General features: G+C 56.9%; 1 protein-coding gene and 1 long non-coding RNA gene across 8 annotated transcripts in view; one reads left to right on the top strand and one right to left on the bottom strand.

The window, feature by feature from the left end:
• BCAS4 (breast carcinoma amplified sequence 4) overlaps positions 1-16098 on the bottom strand; it is a 67670-nt gene that overhangs the window by 2623 nt on the left and 48949 nt on the right. For 4 of the 7 annotated variants that reach the window (XM_085002611.1, XM_085002610.1, XM_085002612.1 and 1 more), the window contains 1 exon segment: positions 135-659. The exons of 1 other annotated variant lie outside the window; for it this stretch is intronic. In XM_085002611.1, coding sequence (XP_084858737.1) covers positions 537-659 — 123 coding nt within the window. In that variant the 3' untranslated portion in view covers positions 135-536. 7 annotated transcript variants of the gene reach the window in all.
• Positions 1826-6250, top strand: LOC146395370 (uncharacterized). The gene is made up of 2 exons (XR_014832596.1): positions 1826-1886; positions 1981-6250. It is a non-coding gene; the product is annotated as an uncharacterized LOC146395370 (long non-coding RNA).

Raw genomic sequence — 16098 nt, 5'->3', positions numbered from 1 at the left:
CTAATGATCCCTGCTGGGGGCCAGAGCCGCCCCTTCCCCTGGGACGAGGGGCTTCATAATAAGCAGATTCTGAGAATCAGGCCTGACCTGGTGGCAGGAGCCCTTCAAGGGAACATTCACATCCAGACCATAAGTGACCTCTTGTCACCTTTATTGAGATGCTTCACAGGGTGGGGAGCACTGGGAGTCAGACAACCTGCCAACACAGATGCACCTGGAGCCAGGCACCGAGGCGGCACCGGGTGACACTCCATGATTACTGAGCAAAGCCCTTCGAGGAGTCCCCACAGCCTGTCACCCAGGCGGCCCTCGTCCCGAACACCAGGCAGGCCAAACGCGGGTGACAAAGGCCTTCTCCAGCTCACCTCCGAGGCTCCGCCACCCGCGGGCTCCACCTGCTTCTCCAAACCACATGGGCCCATGAGACACAGGGGAAAAGTCAGAAAAGGAATCCAGGACCAGACAAAAAGAACAGAACCAATCTCCTCGGCACACAGATTTCACTCTCCGATGTCCCTGATGGCGGGACCACGAGGTCACAGACGCCTTCGGCAGCTGGGGGCCCGGGGTGTCGCTTCCTCGGCGTCCACGGGAAAATAGTCCTCTGTTCTGTACAACGCGGGCAGCTGGAAAGTCGGGCCTGCCGGCGTCCACGGCTTCTGGAAAGGAGACCAGGCGCCCCATCAGCCAAGTGGAGCCACTTGTCCTGTGACCCCAGAGCTCCGGTTCGCAGGACTTCATCCCGCACGGACAGTGGCCCACGTGGCCAAAGCATCCACGGATTTTTGGTGACACTGCCTGGGACAGCCAGAGCCAGCCTGCCTGACAGGTGCTAGGCAGCGCCGCTCATGTGCACGGAATGCTCCGTGGCATCACAGAGACCAGGGGGAGCCAGGCACCAAGACAGGATGCCCGAGGAAGCAAGGTGGCCCTCCCGCCCCCAGACCAGGAAGGGGTGCTTGGCCTCAGGGGTGCGCCGGCCGCTGGGAGAGTTGCTGCTGCTCTGACCGTTTGCCACCTGTGCCGCCTGAAGCCTGGGCCATGTGCATGCGCTACCTTTTTTTCTTTTTTGGCCACACCCGTGGTGTATGGAAGTTCCTGGGCCAGGGATTAAATCTGAGCCTTAGCTGGGACCTACACCACAGGTGTAGCAACATCAGATCCTTAACCCCCTGCCCTGGGGCCGGGGATCGAACCCACGCCGTCTCAGAGACAACACTGGATCCTTAACCCACTGGGCCATAGCAGGAACTCCTACTTTTCTTTTTAATAGAACCTTTCTCAAAAGTTCTTACTGACTTCTGGTGTGGATTTTTGTTGCAGGGAGGCTGGGGAGGGGAGGTTTTTCCATCAAGCAACCCTCCCAACCCTTCCATCTCAAGGACTAACCAGTTTTAAGGGAACTGCTTTAAACACTGCTTCTTGGGAGTTCCCGTTGTGGCTCACTGGGTTACAACCCTGACTAGTATCCATGAGGATGCGGGTTCGATCCCTGGCCTCGCTCAGTGGGTTAAGGATCCGGCATTGCCGTGAGCTGTGGTGTAGGTCGCAGGCACGGCTTGGATCCCACATTGCTGTGGCTGTGGTGTAGGCTGGCAGCTGCAGCTCTGATTTGACCCCTAGCCTGGGAACCTCCATATGCCACAGGTGCAGCCCTAAAAAAACAAAAAAAAAAAAAAAAGTTTTTTGCAAACCTGGCTGTGTGTGGAACCCCCTGGGAGAACTACAGCCGGCTGAGGCCCAGGCCCCGCCCCCAGAGTCTGATGTCACTGGTCTGGGGAGTGGCCTGGGCATGGGGGTATTTCAAAGCTCTCAGTGATTCTCCAGAGCCAGGCCAGCGACCTGCTCAGAGGAGGGAGGGTCTGCAGGGCGGACCCAACAAGGAGGTAAGCTGGAACGTGGGGCTCGGGGGCAGAGGGAGGAGGCTTCTGCACGGCTCCGCCTGGGGTCCCTCAGCTCTCTCTACCTTTTGATCCACAGGCCTGCTCTGCCCGAGCCCTAGCTCTGCCCCAGCCTTCAGCTGTGGGCACGGGTGCCACGGCAAGGGTGGGGCTCTAGCCGGTGACGCATAACGGCTCCTCCAAAGCCCAGCCCGTCTGTGAGCCCTGCACTGTGCTGCGTGTGTACTTAGCCGTCCCCCCAAGCTTGTTCCCCAGGATGACACTGCGTGCGACCAGCCTCCCCATCGCAGAGGTGGGGAGACCAAGCTCAGGGAGGATCTGTCCACTCGACCACTACCTTCCCGAGTGCCCGCGCCCAGCCACGTCTGTCCTGTGCCGCGGGGGCGCAGCTATGAACAAGATGCAGCCCCAGCCATCACGGGGCTCCCTGTCTGTCCCGAGACAAAGGAACCAATAGGAAAATGCCACCACTGGGTGACGAGGGAGGCCCTCGGAACCCAGAAGAGGCTCAACTCATCCTGGAGGGATCAGGAGGTTTCCGGAGGCTGAGTATCTAAGACCCCAAGCGCCCATCAGGAGGAGCTGTGCGGAGGGGCGGCAGGACGGGCAGTGGTCCAGGCTGTGGAGACGCCCTGTGCACAGGGACGTGTGGGGCGCTGGGCCAGGGCCCGGAAGCAGCTCAGTCTGGAGTTGGGCCAGGCTGGCGTGTGGACAGGGATGAAGCTATGAACCAGGACCAGATGACCTGGGCTCTTGGAGGTCATGCTAAGAACTTTATCCAGAGAGGCCGGGGAGCCACTGCAGCCAGTGACCACGAGTATGTGTAAGCAGACAAGTGTTTTGGAGCAGACACCAGACTGCGGGGGCAAGACAGGACCAGGTGGGAGGCTGTTGCAGGTGTCCCTTAAAGGTGACCTCTCAGGCCAGACTAGGGTGAGAGTGAACAGATTCCAATGCCCCGAAGCCCTGAAACCACCCTGCGGCGAGCCCTCTCTCTGCTGCAGAAGGAAACCACCAAAGGGTTTTGGGCGAGGCAGGATGCCCCCGGGCGTCCAGGGACCACGGACCTCCCGCATCACCACACCTGGAAAACCAGGACGAGCACTTCACCACGGCCAAGGGCCAGCCTCACCAAAAGGACCAGAGAACATTCCATCCAGTCAGTCCCAGGTTCGCCACTCTTGGCTCAGCACCCTTGGGGACACGGGGGACACGCTTGCCCTGCTTCTCCCAGCACCTGCCTGAGGGACTGGACTCAAGTCCTCCGATAACATCGCGACAAAACACGACTGGGAAATGAGCACAGGTGCCTCTCACAGCCTGAGGGATGTGCTTTGTGGATAAGCCATCATTTCAGGATATTCTCATCCTGTTTCTCCTGAGAGCTGGCTGTTGTAATACCTAGAAAATGCAACACCGAGGTGAGTCTGAGCAGTTCAAAGACCAGCTCCCTGGTCCTGACACATGGCTTGGGGGCCAAAGTGCACTTGGTGATCCTGAAAAGACAGGCGTCTCCTCCTGATCTCAGGACCCAGGCAAGGCCTCAGGGGCCCCAAGGGTCAGTGGCCAGGCCAGGCGAAAGCCGGGGCCCCTCTCCTGTGGGTGCTGGGCCTCGTCCTGACTCCCCTTTCTTTCTGAAACGGTTCTACCAACAGGGATGGGACTTCTGCCTCCTCCCACAAGGAGACAGGCTCCCAAAAAAGGGGAAAATCAATATGACGGTGAAGGAACCCAGGAGAAGTAGCCCTAAGAGACTCGTGGCAGCTTTCCCATGTAGTTGCATCTCTAGTTCCAGCGGGATCTGATGAAAGGAATGGCGACACCTTTCCTGACGAGGGAGGGACGCGTGCTCCTGCGTTCAGAAGGCAAGGCGCGGCGAGCCTTCCGCCGGGGCCCGTGGATCCCTGGGGAGCTGCTGTGGGCGCTGACCAGGGGAAGCCGCTGGCCAGGACCCCACAGGGGCTCAGGAGAGCGGGCCACTCCTAACAAGCTCTCTTCGCTTTTCAAAGGGGCCCCAGCCTGGAAGGAGGCAAGAAAGGCCGTGGGGGCTGGTGCAGCTCCATGCTGGCCCAGGTCCAAGCTCCTGACAACATCCTGGGGTTCAGGGAAATTTTGTGGGCAAGTGACTCATGGCTTGTTGGAGATCTGGGCCTGCAGTCAGCCAGGGAGGGGTGGCCTGAGCTGAGCCAGGGGCTCTGAAGAATGGCCTTTTCAGCCCCCAAGTGTGTTCTTGGAGAGCAGGCTGGTACTGGTTGTTGCTATTTTTAAATGGCCATACCCGCGGCATATAACGTTCTCGGGACAGGGAGTGATTTCAAGCTATAGCCTCGACCTGTGCTGCAGGTACAGCAAGCCTGGATCCTCGAACCCACTGTGCCAGGCTAGGGACAGAACTGGAAACACAGCAGACAAGCCGGATCATTAATCCACAGCGCCGCAGTGAGAACTCCCTGTATTGGTATCTTGATTGTCCTGCAGGATCACTGGTGCCAGCTCTCTATCTGCACTGAGCTCCCCACTCCCACAGTTGAAGAAGGAATGAGAGGAGGCCTGACCCACCCAAGCCATGATTGGCCCAGGGGTGAGCAGGTGACCCAAGCTTGTCCAATGAGAAACAGCCTTGGGACTCTGGCTACTGGGGGCAGGGATGCTTCCTGCCCCCATCCCTTCCCAAGTTCCTGTGAGGGTGGCCATGAGCCCGAGGGTCACTTCTGCCATCACACTGGGGGTGCCCACCTGAGAATGAAGCCAACACAGGAAAGCAGAGTTGGAAGATGAAGCAGCCCAGGGTCCTGACAATATCATTCGATCGCCCGAATCAAATTTTGCTCCAGATCAGGGTTAACTTGGGACTTTTCCTGATCATGAGACCACAGAATTCTCTCCTCTGCTTAAGTTGACCTGGGCTGTGGTCATTTGCAACCAAGCATCCTGCCTAAAGCAAATAATAAACCCACAGTGGTGCAAGCAAGCGCCTGGAAACCAGCGGCTGAATCAGCAGGTGAGGGCTGGGGTGTGAGACTGAAAATCGCCAGATGCCCCAGATGTGGTCAGGTGGGCAGGACCACACCGTGGGGCCAGGCCCCAGGCACGGGCACCCCAGGATGCCGAGGAAACCCAGCCCTTTTTCTCTTGGACTCTCAGGACGGCCTGCGATAGGAGAGCTGGTCCTGACTCAGAGGTCACAGGAGGCAGGGAGCCGTGGAGCTGGGGTCCACTCAGACCTCTCTGGCTGCGAGTCCAGCCTCTGCCTGCACCCCTCAGAGCTCCTGCTTCGAACCCAAATCCTGGAGAATCTCAGAGGGGGGCTTCAGAAAGCGCCACCTCCCACCCCGGCCTACAGCTGCTACGAAGAAGATTCTTGCCCCCCAGCCTCAGGCAGAACGTTCCACCAGCCTGGGAAACCTGACACCGCAGGTCCAGGGCCTCGCCCCTCCCTCCCACGTGCCCCCACCAGCCTGAGCGCCCAGCCCAGCCCAGAGGAGGCCCCGGAGCTGCAGCACAGGGCCTCCCACACCTCCCTCACTTCCACCCGGAGTTCCCAAGGCTGCAGCCCACACACCAGCGCATGCGTGTGTTTGGTCAGCTCCATGATTTTTTAAAAACTTGAAATAACTGCAAAAATAAATAAATAAATAAATAAATAAATCAGGAGATCTCTCAGGAAAACCCGGGTGCCAGCTAGCTTCTCTTGGAAAATCAGATGATCTGGAAGCTCCGGGCCCACAGCCCCTCATGGCCCCTGGCCCCACGAGACCACGTAACCTTTCTGGAACCTGCTGCTTCTGGCGGCAGACACCTCAGGGCTGGCCCCTCGGGCATCTGTGCACCAAGCAGCTCCCTTTCCGACAAAGACCCTAAATGACGTCCAGCTGGACCCTGTGGGGCTCCTGGGAACCACAGGCTTTCTGGGTCCCCCATTTTTTGTTTGCTCAGCCTCCAGAAAGGGCAGATTCAGACAGCTGCTCACTGGGGCAGGGAGGGGAGGCAGCCTGGGGCAGGGTCCGGGTTTGCCTCAAAGAACACACAGAACAATATCTTTGAGTGCTTCTGCAGAGCTAAAACCCCCAACAAACGGAAGAGGTCAACTCTTGATGAAGTTCAACTACCTCCTTCCAGAAAGAAGGTCACGGGCGAGGACCTCAAGGACCACCAGACGCCGCCCCGGGATGCCTGACACCAGCTTTGAAGAGGAACACAAGCTGGCGACTTCCCTGAGGCGTGTCTGTGTTCCACCCCCAACCCCTCAGACCCCCTCCTGTCCCTCCCCAGAGAGGCCGCCGTCTTTAGGGCCTCAGCTGCCCGCCGGGCAAATCAATAAAAGCTGCGCGTTTCTGCTTCGCCCCAAACTCGGGCTCCGCGTTTCTATTCGGCAGTGGTGGACAGAGGCTGAGTTTCGCCCACAAAGTGGTGTTGCAGCCCATGGCAAACCTTGGGCCAGCCTGGGTTCAGAACCTCTCTTCTGGGTTCAGTTCACTGCTTGCTGAAGCCAAGCCCCCCACCTCAGGGCCTGTGCTACCTGCCCTCTCGTATTCCCAGAAAATCCCCCACAACCCCTTGGAAGCCCTGGCTGCATATTCCTTTTTTTTTTTTTTTTTTTTTTTGGCTTTTTAGGGCTGCAACTGTGGCATATGGAAATTCCCAGGCCAGGGGTCTAATCGGAGCTGCAGCTGCCGGCCTACATACACCACAGCTCGCAGCAATGCTGCATCCCTGACTCACTGAGCGAGGCCAGGGATCGAACCCGCAACCCCATGGATACTAGTAGGATTCGTTTCTGCTGCACCACAACGGGAACTCCTGGCTGCATATTCCTGATCCCGGACTGCTTTCTTTTCAGGCCAGGGTGGGCGCATGTGCAAAAGACCAGAGAGTAAATATTTGCAAGCTGCACGGTCTCTGCCACAACTCCTCGCTCTGCTCTTGTGGCAGCAGAGTAGCCACAGGCAGTGTGTAAAGTAATGGCATGTCTGTGTGCCAATAAAACTTTATTTACAAAGATGGGGGCGGGCCAGATTTGGGCGCAAAGCCGCAGTCTGCCCCTGAATTAAATCTCTCTTCCTAAATAGAACAGGACTAACAAACCTGTCCCTGTACTTTCTATGCAAGTGACATGAAGTCAGAGGTCCCCAGACACAGGCTGCAGGATTTAGAGTCGGGCCCACCTTGCTGACTGTCCCAGGGCCTGAGCGTTCTTCAGTCAGCTGCACTTGTGTCATCAGTGTAACTCCAGGCTGTCCTGGCTCACTAAGCGTCCTCCACCACAAAAGCAGCAGGCCACACCCCTGTCCCATGCCTGGGCTGGGGGTTCTGAGGTTCTAAAGTCTGGGTCAACCTTTTGTGGAAGCTCACGTAGCCAGCGGGCTCATTCTCATGTCCCAGGTTACCAGACAGCCCTTTGGTGCTTGGAGAGGCCCACTGTTCTGGAAAAACAAGCACCTCCTGTGACCCAGGTCATATATGTTATCTTTAATTCTCACAGGGAGAGGTCTAAACCTTTAAGGTAGAGATCTCTCATGCTCTTGAGCCTCACCTTCCTCTCTGTAAAGTGAAGATCATGCCATCAATTTCACAGGTTCCCTGGAGCTCAGCAGTGATGCTGGAGGTACTGCAGCCACATTGGGACCATGAGGACGAAAGTCACAGGCTAAGGATGGCAGGGTAGCAGCCAGAAGGATCAACTAGCTACTCAGGACTTCTTATCACATGAGGAAAAACCACAAACCCTCTTTGATTAAACCACTTTAGTTAGATTTCTGTTGAGTCGCCAAAACCTGACAGACGCATGCTAGTAAGTATGCAGAGCCAGGACTCAATCCAGGTTGTCTGCATGATCAAATGGAATGATCGCCAAAAAAGTGAAAATCTCTAGATCTACAAAGAGTTCTTCCAAAAGGTAAAATGGAATTCCATATAACTGATATACCTACTGCCCCTCCAGGAGCTCCACTCCCTCTGAGTAGGGAGAGCAGGGGAGGGAGCAACTGCCCTGCAGAGAAACCGGGCAGACGCTGCCTTGGCCAGATGGTCAAGGTCAACCTCGTCAGGGCGCCGCCATGTTGGCAGCATGTCTCCAGGATCCGACGTGACGAGAAGGACACCTCACCTCCGCGGTCTGACGCGCCCCCCACACCCGTCACCCCGATGTAACCACGAGAAAAACATCAGATCAGCCCTAATTGAGGGATAGTGTACCAAATACCTCACCCATAATCCTCAGAACTGCCAAGGCCGTCAAAAACCGGGAGCGTCCGAGATGCTGTCATAAACCAGAGGTGACTAAGGAGACGTTGATGACCAAATACAATACGGGACAGAAAAGGACATGAGGAAACCACCAGCGAAACCAAATGAGCTGCAGAGGTGAGTTAATAGCTGTCTGCCCAGGTGAGTCCCTTAGCGGCAACAATGTACCACAGTGAAACAAGATGCCCACAAGAGAGGAAACTGGGTGTGGAGTAGATGGGAACTCGGTATCATCATAGCAACTCGTCTCCACGGCTAAGATACAAACCTAAATCGGGGGTAGGGAAAGAAGACAGAAGAAACATCTCTGTCCCTCAGAACAGGCCAAGCCCCCACCTCTCTCAGCTCAACCACAGTGACGGGGGGTGGGGTGGGAGTCGGGGTGGTGAGCACTTCCGAGGGCCCAGCCGCTGAGAGCCAGGGGTCCCTACTCCCATTTGCCAGAAGGAGAAACTGAGGCTCAGAGAGACACCTGTTCAATGTCACTCAGCTGGGAATTGGCAGAGCTGAATTTGAACCCAGGCCCGCCCCGCCCCAGCACTGAGCCAGGACACAGGTGACCCTGGGGCTGAGTGGGGTTCGGGGCTGAGCTCTCGCCCAGGACCCAGAATGTCCCTCCAGCATCTGTTTTCCAACCTTGGGACCCTCGAGAGTCCCCCCACTTCCAGTCTACTTGGAGACCATAAACGGGTGGCCTATGGGTAGCATCTGGCCCACTGGATTGGTTTATGCAAATTTAAAAATGAGTTTTCTGCTAACGTGGAAGAACAGGGATGGAGCAAATTAATTTCAAGTTCCTCTTCTTCAACGATACAGCTACCGGCCACGCCAGGGTCCTACAGGCTGTGGTGAGCTGGCTGCTCTTGACAGGGCACATGCTGGCCAGTTTGCCACTGGTCCTGCCTGGCCTGACTCACTTGTCCACGGGCCCTGCCCAGCCCTGTGGGCTTCTGAGCTGGCAGTGGCCCCAGGCTCACATCACCGTGCTCAGAACATCTCCAGGGGACTATCCAGGTGGGGGGATGGAGAAGGCTTTGCTGCCAGTCCCGGGCCCTGGGCCCCAGGGGTGGGAACTGCCAGTCTGGGCCACGGCCAAGGCCAGTGGCTGCTGCCCTTTACCCGTGTCCCCTCTAGTGCTCTCCAGAGTCCGGACGCAGGTATGGTGACAGGGCCTGTTGTGTGGAGGAGGAAGCAGGCTTGGAAGGGATGGGGGTGGGGGGAGGGGACAGGGGTCAAGTGCCCAGGGTCATGCAGCTGGTAAGAGTCAGAGCCAGCATCAAAGGGGCTCTTCTGAGCTCTTGCCCACCCCCCACCCCCCAGCCAGCCCGCACAACCTGCACTCCTGGTCCCAACTTCCTTCCCTGTCCTGCCTCAGGGCTTTCTGCTCCTCAGGCCATGCCTGGCTGTTCTGCCTCCAATGCCTGTGTCTGTTCCGGGGGCCCCCAGACTTCCAGAACACTCTGACAGCTGTGAGCAGAGCCCCTCCCATTTCTCTTAAGCAGCCTCTGCGTGTCCAATCCTGTCGGCAGGGGCTGGGCTGGCCTCGCCGTGCCTGCAAGAGAGCAGCCCCCCTTCTCCTCAGAGCCCTCCTGCCCTGCCCGGCCCCAGCCCGGTGCCCTGCCAGCCTGGGCACTGCAGCAGCTAGTGGCAGTCGGTGGCTGCTGAGGCTGACAGAAAAGGGCTGGGGGCTCCCAGATGGGGCAGGCCCCTGCCCGGGAGGACCCTAGCAGCAGGGACAGGCTGGTGCCATCGTGTTAGAGGCGACGCTGACCCTGGCAGCAGCTCCCGAAGGTTTCCAGATCCCCACAGAGTCTGCTCTTAGCGGGAGGAAAAGCGTTAGCATGGAAACCGGCAGAGGAGGAGCCCCCAGAAGTTAGGCCAAGACACTGGCTACTGAATCCAAATGCACGTGGAGTCTGGAGGAAGACAGGACTGCCAGGTCAGGGGGCTCTGCCTGATGGGAGAGCTTTGCACCTGCTGTCCCATCTCAAGGACTTTCTATAAGGTCTTCTTGTGCTGCTTCCTTCCTCCCTTCCTTTAGACCCTCCCAAGGGCCCCCTGTTTCATCCGCGTCACCTTCTCTCCTTCGAGGCAGCCCTGGGTAGCACGTCCAGTTATCACTTTCCTCAGCCACCACCCGTCTCCCCACCAGGCTAAGCTCCACCGAGGTGAGGACCAAGCCAGTTTTTAGGGTCAGATCCCCAGCAGCAGCCAGAGCCTGACACACAGGGGACACTGAGGCAACAGGAAAGGAGTAGCCTCAAATTTGCTCACCACCGGAGATGGAAGAGGGTGGGGGTGGGGGTGGGGCGGGCCTTTTGCCAAGTCAGGGCCCAGGAGGACAGTCTCATCTCCACACGAGGACGCCTGCAGGGAACCCGTTCTGGAATGTCCGGGTGGCTCAAGGCGGGCGGCCACATCCCGGCCAGGTCTGTGACCCACTGTCGGAGACATGAGACCACATTAAAAATCAAGCTCACGGCAGAGGCGATGCACTGCCCTGAATGGGAGCCTGGACCAGACAAATGGATGTGAAAGAAAGAGCTGATAAAATCCAAAGCCTGGGTTTCAGCGAATAGCCCTGGACCAACATGGGTGTCTGGGTTTTGGCGACTATGCTGGGTGATGTAGGTGGCAGCAAACAAGGAAGAAGGAGTAAGAGGGGTACAGAAGCTCTCAGTAGTACTGCCTGGATAAGTTTTCTGCAAACTAGGAGTTCCCATCATGGCTCAGCGGTTAATGAATCCGACTAGGAACCATGAGGTTGCAGGTTTGACCCCTGGCCTCGCTCAGTGGGTTAAGGATCCAGCGTTGCCGTGAGCTGTGGTGTAGGTTGCAGACGTGGCTTGGATCCCGCGTTGCTGTGGCTGTTGTGTAGGCTGGTGGCTACAGCTCCGATTGGACCCCTAGCCCGGGAACCTCCATATGCCGCAAGAGGGACCCTAGAAAGGACCAAAAAAAAAAAAAAAAAAAAGTTTTCTGCAAATCTAGAATTATTCAAAATAAAAGGTCATTTAAAAACAAATAAAGCCCATCCTTGACAGCATATGTGAGGTGCCAAAGGGAACACCACGGATCATGAGCTAGTAAATAATAACCACGCCAGTGTCACCAGTAATAATGACAATAAAGGCAGCAAAACCTTACACTCCCTCAATCACTGCTCATGACAGTCGTGTGCAGAAGATAGGAGTGTAAATCCCATTTTACAGATATGGAGACTGAGATCCTGCATGTTAAAAGAACTCAGAGCACGACATTTGCACGTGACCAGCAGGGCGGCCCCGTGGCTTGGTCAGGTGCAGAGTCACTGTCTTGAAACTCTTAGTAAGTTTTGACACAGGGGCCCTGGATTTTCGCTTTGCAAGGGGGTCCCACCAATAAGCAAGTCGTGGTGACAGAGCTGGATTCCAAGCTGGGCTCTGTGTTCTCCATCCTCAGAGAGGTCACTCATGGTCAGCCCTGGGCACAGCACAGGGCCAGCACTCCTGGCTGAGAAAACATTATGCGGCAAAGGGTGGCCGCAGGAGCAATGGTCGGGTTTGGGGGGATGTCAGCGGGCGGATTTGGCAGGAGCTGAGACTGTTCCACTCTTGGCACAGAGCGGGAAAAGAGCCTCTCCCTGGCCAAGGCAACAAACCAGCTCGCCATGCCCGGCTCAGCCCAGCAGCCGCCTGTCAAACTGAGCCCACCCCAACAGCTGGCCAAGGCCCAGCAGCTGGCAACTGTCACGCCAGGGCCATGCATGTCTCACTGTGAGGCTGACGATCAAGAGAATCCTTGGAGGTTTTGCTGGCTGACCCCGAAGGTGGTTGACTCCACAAAAGAATGTTGGAAAGAGCGCCGATTAGCTCTGGGAAGCAGAAAGCAAACAGACACCATCGACCATTTTGTCGGGGTCCCTAACGTGGGCAGCTGTTCTCCATTAAACAAACAAGCCATCAGGGCAAACACAGAGGCATCCACCAGAACCAGCAGGTGTTAAGAAGCTGCCCAGGGGTCCGCCTCACAGCCCTGTCCAGAAAGACTCTTCCTCCAGGACGGAGCAGCCCCTCCCGGGCAGCAGCTGAAAGAACCTGCTTTGGAGGCAAGGCCCAGACCGTCACCCCATCCCAGGCGTCCAGGTGGCCTCAGAGCCTCTTCTCAATCTGCTCTTTCCCCAGACTCAGGTGCCCTCAGAGCTCCAGTCTGGGTCCACTAGTCTCGGCCCCCACCTGTCCTTCTCCACCCAGTGGCTGGGTGACGGGCAGCCTGGGGCGGTCACTGTCACTGCACAGACTCCATCCCCGAGGCCCAGGCACTGGTCTCATGAAGCCCTTTCACAGGAACTCACTTCATGGGCTGTCTTGATTGGATTAAGACATTTTATCCATCGCGCTTTATCTGAGCGCGAAAAGGGAGGGCTTTTGAAATCCGGGCACTAACACTTGAAATCGAGAGAGAGGAAAAGACAGGGAGATGGGAGAGCTTGGTGGCAAGAGAGACGAAGATACTCAGGGGCAGGAGAATGAGACAGACCAAAAAGATAAGGAGAGAAAAATAGAGAAGAGAGAGAGAGACAGGAAGAAAACAAGACAGAAAGAAGATGCAGAAACCAGACAAGGGGGGGTTCGGAAAGACAGGAGTCGGGAAAGGAGGAGGGAGAAGTGAGGAAATAAGGCAGAGAAGGGCGGGAAGTGTTGAGAGGCCCTGAGAGGGGACAGTGGCAGGGGCTGGGGGAGGGGTGCGGGTGGGGGTGGGGGTCAGGAGGCGGGAACAGACCTCGATGGGAGCTGGATCCAGGGCCTCTCCAACCCCAAACCCAGTCGGTGTGCCTGGCAAGGACATGAAAGACGTACCCCACCCTAAACCCCATCCCTTTGTCAAAGAAATAATAATATTCTGAAAGGACAAAGGCCGTTCCAGAAGACAGGTCTGTCTGGGTTAAACGGACCCCATCTGGCCTTTGCTCTTTTCTCATTTCACTCAGGATGCCTGGAAACCTCTGGTCTACACCCTCCACCCCAGGGCAGAGCTCTTGGCCTCATCAGGGTCCAAGCCCTCCCCCGCTGCAAAGCGAGAAAAGATGAGCAGCTCAGTGCACTCCCGGCCCCCACGCCCAGCCCAGGCCTCGGGCCCCGCATTAGCCCCACGCCACTCACATCCCCCGTGCCTAGAACAGCGCCCAGTACACAGCAGGCACTTAATCAATAAGTGCTGACTCTGCCTCCTGGGTGACCTTCTTCGGCCTTAGGCTACAGTCAGGGGCTCCATGATGAGGGCACCTCCAGGCGCGAGCCCTGTGCTCCTATCCCCAACCCCGGCTCCACCTGCTGGCGCAGCCAGACGGACTCCGGCTTCACATGGCAACTTGGATGAATCTGCAGGGAATTTTGCTGAGCAAGAGAAGCCAATCCTGAAAGGTTACATGCAGTAGGATTCCATTTATGGAACACTTTTGAAACAGTGAAATTTCAGAAATGGAGGGTAGATTCGTGGCTGCCAGGGGTGGGGCAGGGCTGGCGGCAGGGGGACAAGGTGAGGGTGCAGATAGAGGGACGCGGGAGATCCCTGCGGGGTTGGAACCGTTCAGCCTTTACTGTGGAGGAGGAGACAGGCGCCTAAATAAAATACAACTGGAGAGAACGGATGCAGTTGTCTAGGATGTGGAACACACATGCGTGCATGCAGGTGAAACTGGGGAGATCTGAGTAAGAGCAACGGAGGACAGACTGCATCAAGGCCCACATCCTGCTTGCGAGGTTTGCAGGGTTTTGTTGGTGGTGGTGGTGTTTAGTTTGTTTGTTTGTTTTTTGCCATTTCTTGGGCCACTCCTGCAGCATATGGAGGTTCCCAGGCTAGGGGTCTAATCAGAGCTGTAGCCGCCGGCCTACACCACAGCCACAGCAACACCACATCTGAGCCACGTCTGCGACCTACACCACAGCTCATGGCAATGCCAGATCCTTAACCCACTGAACGAGGCCAGGGGTCGAACCTGCAACCTCATGGTTCCTAGTCGGATTCGCTTCCATTGCACCACGATGGGAACTTCTATGCCCGTTGAATTCTTTAAATACCATCTTTAGCTTGTGAACAGCCCAAGGGTATAATTTTCCAACACTGCATTTTTAGTATTAAATGCATTCAGTTTCAAAACATGAACCTTTAAATCACAACTTTGGAAGCCAGTTCTGGTACTGCTGCGATTTTTAATTTGCGAGAAGCCTCAAAAATTACCCCAAACACCTAAACACCATTCAGCCTCTAAGAGGCGTGGCTCAGTGGCTCATCGTCAAACAAGGGGCCAGCCTCAGAGCAGGTGCTCAACAATGCCTGCTGGCGCGGAGGTGGGGGTGGGGGAGGAGGTAGGGGATAGGCAAGGGGACAACGACATTGGGCACAAATAAACTGGCGACCAGCCCTGCAAGCAGCACCCCAGCCTGTGGCCTCCCATTTCCCACCAGCCGTGACTACTGCCATCTGAGCCCCTCTCAAGCACCATCCCGGGACATGGCCCGAGACCTCTGAAGCCAGGCCAACAAGGAGGTGCCAGGAGAAGGGGCCGGGCTGGGGCCACAATGCTGAGACCCTCGACCCAGGTCGTGGAGGGCCTCTCCCAAGGGATGCTCAGTGACGGGCATCCCCGAACCAGCACCTCCCTGCTCCAGCTCCTCACTCCATTTAAAAACTAGGATTCCTCGGAGTTCCTCTGGTGGCGCAGTGGTAACGAACAGGACTAGTATCCATGAGGACGTGGCTTCGATCCCTGGCCTTGCTCAGTGGGTTCAGGATCCAACGTGGCCATGAGCTGTGGCGTGGGTCGCAGATGCAGCTGGGATCTGGTGTTGCTGTGGCTGTGGTGGAGGCTGGCAGCTGTAGCTCCGATTCCACCCCTAGCCTGAGAATTTCCATGTGCTGGTGGTACGGCCCTAAAAAGACAAAAAACAAAAACAAACCTAGGATTCCCTCTTCTCTGACTGAATTTCCCAGGTTAACAGGATTCTCCAAGTAACGGGAACTTTGGCCTTGACCTTGAGTCTGGCCACGTGACAAGGTGTGATGAGATCAGCCGGAACAGGCACCTGGATGAATTTACTGCTTAATGAGATGTGACTTATTTTCCCAGCACAAAGCTGACCATGAACGGGGCCAAGTTCAAGAACTTCCCAGGCTCCTTGGGCATTAAAAGGATCACACCTTCTCCAGATGTCCTAATCTAGCTGCGGGCATCACGCAGGTACCGCGCTAAGGAGGGACTTGTCCACCTCCATGCATCATGCTGATGGCAGCAGCCTGTCCTCGGCTCGGCCCTGCCTCACTCAGGAACACTGTGCCACCCAGTGCCAGGCCGGCGCCACACACTGGGCCATGCCATCCCCTCCCGCAGCCCTTTCCGGGCCTCTCCTCCACTTCTGTGTTATGCTCAGGAGTCAGAAGCATGCAGCCCACCTCAATTATCCGCTAGTCCTGCCCTCCTCTGAGTTTACTTCCGGGGTGACCTTGAGCTCAGGCAGGGACCCAGGTTCACACATCCTTTGGCGCATGGGTCACATCTAGCAGCACCCACATACCGAGTCCACTGCACACTAAGCATGTCCCACCCCCCCCGCCAACCGGGGCACACTCACGTCCAACAAGGACACCAGGGCACTGAGAGGGGCAGTGGGTGACCTGCAGACACAGACTGGATTCAGACCCGCTGGGGCCCGCTGCCTTTCTCTTGCCATCCGAGGAGGGAGTCCCAGTGAGAGCCCTCGGGGAGCTGGAGAGAGGCAGGGGTGGGGAGGGACAAGAGGCACTGGGGGCCGGGGACACAGTGAGGGCTTGTGATTGTATGTGTGACACAAGGAGAGACACAGGCAGAGAGGCGGAGACAGGGAGGGGCCAGAGTCAAAGTCAGGACCAGACAGAGACACAGAGACAGAGACAGAGAGTGACGGGCTAAGAGCTCCACGCTGCAGGGACTGCA

The sequence above is a fragment of the Sus scrofa genome, chromosome 17 (assembly GCF_054392235.1).
Source record: "Sus scrofa isolate SSC_HxYL_T2T_F1_AM1 chromosome 17, Sscrofa_HxYL_maternal_Yorkshire_Landrace_v2.0, whole genome shotgun sequence".
NCBI lineage: Eukaryota > Metazoa > Chordata > Mammalia > Artiodactyla > Suidae > Sus > Sus scrofa.
The sequence above is the reverse complement of the archived record's forward strand: the minus strand, read 5'-3'. Positions and strand labels throughout refer to the sequence as shown.